The sequence below is a fragment of the Atta colombica genome, unplaced genomic scaffold (assembly GCF_001594045.1).
Source record: "Atta colombica isolate Treedump-2 unplaced genomic scaffold, Acol1.0 scaffold38, whole genome shotgun sequence".
NCBI lineage: Eukaryota > Metazoa > Arthropoda > Insecta > Hymenoptera > Formicidae > Atta > Atta colombica.
Genome location: NW_017259490.1, coordinates 3,569,774 through 3,577,815, shown reverse-complemented (window position 1 = coordinate 3,577,815; position 8,042 = coordinate 3,569,774). Strand labels below are relative to the sequence as shown.

The 8,042-nt window shown below is 32.6% G+C and overlaps 2 protein-coding genes across 3 annotated transcripts in view; both read right to left on the bottom strand.

Annotated features, from left to right (window-relative positions):
• Positions 1-248: 248 nt before the first annotated feature.
• LOC108690932 (U1 small nuclear ribonucleoprotein C) lies at positions 249-1,186 on the bottom strand. Its single transcript, XM_018198486.1, has one exon. The coding sequence runs from the start codon at positions 979-981 to the stop codon at positions 454-456; it is 528 nt and encodes a 175-aa protein (XP_018053975.1). The 5' UTR covers positions 982-1,186; the 3' UTR covers positions 249-453.
• A 2,050-nt stretch (positions 1,187-3,236) lies between these two features.
• Positions 3,237-8,042, bottom strand: part of LOC108691054 — a 7,839-nt gene continuing 3,033 nt past the window's right edge. For both annotated transcript variants that reach the window (XM_018198680.1, XM_018198681.1), the window contains exons 2-6: positions 6,517-6,819; positions 5,993-6,328; positions 5,459-5,715; positions 5,244-5,373; positions 3,237-4,998 (exon numbers count right to left, since the gene is read on the bottom strand). In XM_018198680.1, the coding sequence (XP_018054169.1) occupies positions 3,802-4,998; positions 5,244-5,373; positions 5,459-5,715; positions 5,993-6,328; positions 6,517-6,807 (2,211 nt within the window). In that variant the 5' untranslated portion in view covers positions 6,808-6,819 and the 3' untranslated portion in view covers positions 3,237-3,801. The remainder of the gene's footprint in view (positions 4,999-5,243; positions 5,374-5,458; positions 5,716-5,992; positions 6,329-6,516; positions 6,820-8,042) is intronic.

The following is an 8,042-nucleotide window of genomic DNA, read 5'->3' as shown; positions in this document are numbered from 1 at the left end:
ATATATATATATATAATTAACTTTTTCAATATTGTAATATTTTAATTCGGTTATTAAACATTTTTTTATTGTATTTGCATTGTCACTTTGAAAATATGAATAAAATTTAAAAATCAAACAGCTCAAATTATATATTTTACTTGATACTTAAGAACTTTTTTAATTATTTATAACTCAATGTTAAATAATAGGTATAAAATAAATATACATGAAAACTGTTATATTACTGTTATTTACTAAGAAAAAAAATTATGGATCATTTAGATACAAATCAAAGAAAATTGTAGAAAGTTTCTAATCATTAGTTCCACACTTTGTACAGGATTCTTAAATATATAATGTATGTAATTTAGTCTTAATGACACTCTAATAAGCACATCCACAACAAAGTTTGGTTTTGCTTCAGTTATATCCGACATAACATACGAGAAATAAAAGTCCTTAGTCTAAATGTTATTTTTTCATTGGCGGTGGACCAACCATTGGAGGTGGTGGTCCATTCATTGGTGGTCTCATGTGTCCCATAGGGCCTATAGGACCCATCATAGGACCCATTGGTCCCATCGGTCCCATCATAGGTGGTCTCATGCCCATCATAGGAGGTGGCATTGGTCCATGTGGTCCCATCATCATTGGGCCTCCTGGACCCATCGGACCAGCTGGATGCATACCCGGCGGTGGCATCATTCCCGGGGGTCCCTGAGGTGGTACTCCGGATCTCGAGCCAAGATTGGAGCCGAGGTTCGGTGGCGGTGGTATTGCCGCACCTTTGTTGGCCGCGAAAGGATTGGAGGCGATCTTACCAGCCTTGAAAGCAGCCGTTGTTGCATCGATCAAATGTTGGGCCTGCTCCTCCATCCATTTCTGATAAAAATACTTGACATTGTCCTTGTGTTTGCGACCCTGGCAATGGGTCTTCCGCACGCTCGGTGAGTCATGTGTCAAATAAGTGTCGCAATAGTCACAATAGTATTTCGGCATCGATGCGTCTCTCAATATATTCTGCTGATTTGCTAAATCAATATAATCTTAGCGCCGAGACACTACTGTGTTTCCAAATTTGCCGAATTTTTCTCAATTTATATCACAGCTATCGAGAAAAAAAAGACAGACGCAAGCAACAGAAAGTTTTAGGTTATGTCGTTATGTGTTGCATTCTGTCGGTAGCGACTCATGGAGGCACTAACACTTGTGGTGCAATCGGTTCTATACCGTTTACACTTTACTCACGAGTGTCTAAACGACAATCGAATATGATTGGTTGTTATCTTCGAATCCAATATTCAAATGCTACTTATATCCATTTCTACCACTAAACTTAAATTTTAATATCGGTTTAATTTACTTTTTTTTTTTTCGAAGAATTTAAAATAAACAATCGAGTCTTAAAATTGATTCTTAGAAAAAAATAAATTAAAAAAAGATTAAAGTTAATCTACATTAATAGAAATAAACATAAATCGTTCAATAAATGAGTATATAATATTGGAGATATTTTATTGAGAATCCACAACAAAAACTGTAAAAGCCATCAAACTATAACCAGCATTATGAACTACTAATTTAATTACTAATTTAATTATTTGTAAATGACATATTTATGTAAAATTAAAGTTCTGGATCAAAAGAAATGGAGTTTAATGTAATCATAAATCCGCTTACAATTATTTTGAAGTCTGATTGGGGAAAATCAAAATGGAAGATCACAGAAAAATTAAAAAATGATCTCGAAACTTCACAAAACTTTTTTTAATGATTTCGAGACTTTCAGTTAAGATTCCATTTCATTTCCAAAACTTTTTTTAATGATTTCGAGACTTTCAGTTAAGATTCCATTTCATTTTCAAAATAAAAAACTAATTTCTTATTTTGGATTAAAATGCAATTGTTGCATAGAATAATTGAATAATCATAATAAATGATTATGATAGAGCACTTAATATACTTACGTATAGGTGATTGGAAGAATGATGGTTGAAAGTTATTTGTAAATACAGGCATGAAATCAAACGATGGTATAGACGCGGGGGGAAATGGAAGTAACATTCCATGGTTCCCATAGAACTTTGTATTATTAGAATTATTCATGTTTTCCTGTCCATCGTTCTTTACATTCTCCATTTCATTGGACATAGTCGTTGATTTGGATAGATAATAGATAATTATCACATGAATAAAGCAAATTATTATGATTGTGGTAATTAACGCGACGTAACAATGGCACGGTGGATTTAATTACAGTGCGATAGAAATCACGAGATATTTGGATCCGTTGGTCGGGGTCCCTTATTTTCACACCGGCACGACGCGACGACGACGATAATGCACACAATGATCTGTGTCTAGCTAGGACATGACTGTCGATTTCTAAACAACAATATCATTAACGAATTAATTTCGAATGATATACGTGTGAGTCTTGCGCACGTGTTTCGAATGAACGCGAAATATTTTAAATTTATTTAAACGAGTCTCAAGATTTATTTGCATCTGATTATGAAATTTATTGTCACAATCAGATGCGATTGGCAAAATCGATGATGGAATGATTATTTTGATATCTTTGTGTAACAATATGATTTGTTCGATTTCGAATGTTACGCGATTATCTCGTTTAAAAACTTTAAAAACTTTGTAGCGTTCAATAAAATAATGTTAAAAAAACAAGCGATTTCGAGTTTACAATTTAATCTGTAGATGATTGTTTGAATTCTAGAGTAAATTCTATCCAATAAGTAGATCTAAAATCGACATTAAGACAACTTTAAAATAGCTTTAAAAGTTCTTTACGAAAAAATTAAATTATTTCATAAAGGATGTCTTATAGTTGTTCTATGTGCTAATTTTGAATATTTTTGCACATTCTGTAGATTACTGCAACGTTTATAATCCAGATTAGAATTAAATATAATTGAGAATTTTCGATTATGTCGTTTGATAATAGCAATAATATGGCTTAATATATTTTTAATTACGTGATTATATGCAATTAATTCAATTCTTTTTGCAATATTCAAATCAATAAATATTTAATTAAAGTTGCTATAAGTAAAACAGAAGTCACTATTTGCTGATCTTAGTGTGTTAGTTTTCATTGGTAAAATGTAATCATAATGAGAATTATATTAAAGAAAATTGTGTTAATTAAATTACAATTATTTTTATTTTTATAATTAAGCATTTAAATTAATATCTATAATATAGAAATATGAAAGAAAGATAACTTTTATTGATTTCGTGATCAATATTTATTCTCAAAAATTTGAAGGAACATTATTTATCACTACAAGCAAGATGAGCTGTACGACTCGAAAACTATTAAAAAAAACTTAAAACATATGCATCGTATCAATAGCAATTCTAGTAAATCAATTGTAGCATCATTGTGTATTAGAGATTTATCTATCCATAATTTTGTAAATTTCAAGTCATTGTCATTTATCTCCTTGCATAAATCGTGTTATATATAAATAGTCGTTACATTAAAAATGCAATATTATGTTTATTTATATTTAAATAACATAATTATAATATATTTTAACTTACAGTAAACATACTACGCGAAATAAGCTTCAACGCACACGTGTTACAAATATATTGCAATGCTTATGACCGCAATATGTTGCGTGGAAATGGCGAGTTACAGCAATGCAAAATATATTTAAAAAAAGATATATATAAAATAATCGCATTTGTTTGAATTAAAGACGAATATATAAATATATAAAAAAAAAATAAGTAGGGATTATTTGCGAGGAAATCAAACTCTGATATGTCTAAGGGAAACGTTCATAGTGCATTTCATCTAACGACGGCGTAGTGTGGAGTCGGCTTGTTCACCGTTCCCCAAAAAAGGATGAGTTTCGTGGGATCATGCCTGATGAAAAACATGAAAGGCCGGTTGGCAATCAACTTCTTCTGATTACCATCTCGGCGTAAAACCACCGCAGTCGTCGCAGCAGCCTCTGTCCCTTTCTCCGTTACATCCATCTCCACTTTATGCAACACTTCATCAGCATACAGGCCCGGATTTACGAGATTCGCGCTGTTTCGCAAAATATCTAGGCCGTAAGAAGGAAAATTTTGAGTTTGCATGAATTTCAAGAAATTCTGGTCTATAGGTCGGCTTTGCCGTCTCCTTCTACTTTTCTTCTCGACATTTTCGAAGCGATGTCTGTTTTCCTTCAAGCTCACATATTTCGTATTTACATCGTCAATCATTGATGCAACTTTCTTAAGATCTTCATTCTCCATGACATACGTCGCATGGAATGACTTCGTATTATTACGTTGTCTTACGTTCTCAGCATCGCGACGTGTTCTACCAATCTTTTGGATACTGAAGCCCGAGTCCCATTGCTCTACGCTGACACCGCGTTTCTTATCGTCGTACGCGAAGTAATTCCTTTTTGTGTTCTGATGACTGTTATTATTCCCAAAGCGCGAGAAAATTAAAATCTGATCAGTCTTAGTATTCAGCGATTGCCCGGAAGGAATTTGCCGTGGCATTTGCGATGACGCTTGTGGAATCGATGTAGCAAATGGTTGTGGAACTGGCACAGCCTGTCCTTGAGGAATTGACGTAGCTAATGGTTGTGGAATCGACGCAACATATGATTGTGAATCTGGTGCAGCTTGTCCTTGCGGAATCGATGTGGCAAATGGTTGTGGAATCGGCATAGCTTCTACTTGCGGAATTGCTGCGGCTTGTGCTTGCTGAATCGATACCGTTGATGCTTGTGGCATTTGACCGTATCCGTTTGATAAGATACTTAAATCCGCAGTTTTCGGATTGAATAATGAATGCAAGCCTAGACTTTCAAGTGCATCGTTTAAACTCAATTTGCTCGAAAGTTTCATACGGGGAAAACCGATGACACATGTCTCGTTCTTCATACTGTTTATTAGGTACTCAATAGTATCAGCTGTTAATTGATTCTGGAAATTCTTTAATGCGGCGGCTCCTTCAGCTTTCGGCAAAAGTATATACATAGACATCTGGAAATAAAAGAAACAAATTCTCATATGAATTATTATTTGAAAGAGGAAATTTCCAGAGCTGAAATATTTATATTTATTAACGCGTAAATAATAATATTAAATAATAATATTAAAGAATAATATTAAAGAAAACAATCTAGGAATTTAATATTTGAAAGATTTTGAGAGATTTTATAAATTTAAACTTTATCTCATTATTAAATTAAAGAATAACAATACAATTAATATTTTTGTATATTTACCTCTAAACCTTTGTAAGGCAGAGCCAGTATTTTAACGCCCAACGATTTGTCCTCGTAGAAGGGAAAATTACCACCGTTGTACATCATGTCTACTTCGATTGTATTATTCGGCTCGATGAAGAATGGTTTCCTGCAATAAAAAATTTTTCAATTATCAAAAGTATAAAAATAAAGTCATTTTTTGTTATTCGGGCTAAATAAATAACAAAACGTACCTCCGCGTCATATCTTCCAAGAAATGTTGATTCCATTCTCCTTTGAAATACAACGCTGATAAAAGAATCACACTTGTCATTGCACGTGGTGGTTCGTCCAATATACTATCAATTTTATCCATTGTTCTTTTCTTCACCCATGCGTTAATTATATCACGCGCTTCTCTGGCTTTTGTACGAAAATCTAAATTTATCACTTCGCTATTATACACATTTTCGCTGATCGCGCGAAATTCTGGTCGAATCGGATATCCTTGCTAGAATAGAAATTAAAAATTCGTAAAGTATATTAAAAAGAAACTTTTATTTTGTATTGAAATAAAGAAAAATATTTTTATCTGTTTGTACTCTTCAAGCTCAATCCGCGAATTCCATTTTTAATAATTTGTATAACTTAAAGATCATTAATACTTCGATATATTCTTTCGTGAAACTTTATCATAAACTTTATTTAATCAGCTTCGACATTTTGTTGCGCTTACAATTAGATGCAAATTATTCTATAATATAAATAATCAGAATGTTAAAATTTACCTGGACGAAAATACCACTAGCAGAATTCACGTGCGGCATGTCGCTATTCTCAACCCTATAATTCAAGATGGTCAGGAGCTGACCAAACATTTGATGAACAATTTCGGAATGTTGGGATATATCGATACCAGTCTCTAAGCCGAGTATCCGGGTGACTTCGTCGAAGGTCTTGCCAGCGGAACCCAATAGTACTAATGACAATGCGACAGAAACGCTAAGCGGAGAGAAAATCACGTTCTCACGACTATTAGTTGTCGATGTGCTCAAGGTTTTATCAATCGCTCTATCCAAATCCAGAGCAAACTTTGTGATTCCCTTATATATAATATTGTTTACCTGAAATCAATCATTTTAATGAAGCGATTATTTGACAACAAATATTATTTCTTTGGTTCATTAATATTTTTAGAAAACTTTAACTCCAACCATATGGTAACTCAAGGAAATATGAGATACAAAGAGTTTAAAAGAATACATGAAAGATTTAATGATCATGATGCTGTGTGCAAATAGCAATAATTTACATGATTGCGCCAAGCTTCCGACGTCGATTGCGGGCTGGCTGTCAGTATAGTATTTGCTGACGAGTTCAAAGGTAAGTGTGTGGTAGTAGGGTAAAATTGTCCTTCTACCGGCTTTGATTCGACAGCGGATCCTGGATTGAATTGTTGATTGATTTGACTGCTGTACGCTTGGTAATTAGCAGATAATGCCGAGGCACGACCGAAGTTAGTCATCATCATGTTGTGACCCGGGTAAACAATCTGGCTACTAGCCAACGCCAGAACACCCAACAACAACCATACTCGCGTCATACTTTCGAGTATCTACAAAAAAACACATTTATTATTTATTAATTTTTGAAAAAGAGAAACAAAGTTTATTTAAAGATATTTATATTTCCTATTTCTTTTGTATTTCTGTTTCTCCTCTTTTTCATCAGTTTTCTTTCAATAATTATAGATTGAAATAATTTTGTAGCCAGATATTTTTAGAGATATAGAGTGGGTAGGCATTCGTTTCCCAAAAAAGCGATTGCGGAATCACAGTTACTGGTTCGTGACCATGAATACGAATTCCGCATTTATTGCAAATAGCGAAGTCTCGTAAACATAATAACATCTAATGTACTTTATATAATTACTTCCGCCATGTGCGTGTATAAACGAACAACGAACCGTTCCGAGAAACATACAATTTCACTTGTAGGCGCGATAACAATTCATTTCGCATCATTGATGTATATCACCAAGAATTATGATACAATTTTGCAGATAACAATCCGACACAAATATACATGCAAAAATACTTTGCATATATGCACGCTACGCTGCATAAGTGTTTTCCAAGTGATATTAATTTGGAATAACGTAATCAACTATGTCAAGTTCATCTAACTAATTACATAAATACATGAGATATGTAGTCAGGAAACAATTTGAGAAATATCTACAGGCAGGAAATATCCGAAAAATAAAATTTTTCACTGGATGCATAATACAATCAAACTGATAAACAAATCTCCATTTCTATTAATTAATTTATTACTTAACTTTAATTCAATTTATTATTTATGTGTAAACCCATGAGATACTAACTTTATTTATAAACTTTTACGATTAATAATTTTTATACGCAATTTTCAATTTATTTTTTTAAATATCTTAGATCATATTTTGAAATCAATGCAACATTTAATATCAAAAGCTTATTTGAAGCAAAAGAAAAGGCTTATTTCTTTTAAAAAAAGAAAAGCAACATTGAATTGATGGTCAAATTTAAATCTTTCAGTAAACCAAAAACATTCTGTATAATTTATGAGGTACCTATAATCTTGTGCAACCACAAGAAAATTTATGTTTAATTTTTTCAGTGTTCATTACAGTAATAGTCCAATAATCATTCATCCAGTGTGTTCGTAGTAGAATTATCTACTCTATTGCTTCGAGTAATTCTAATTACTTAGAAATAACAGTTATGGACATGTAACATCGACTATTGTATGCATTTAATTTTTGTTAAAAATACTATATATATTTATATATTTCAT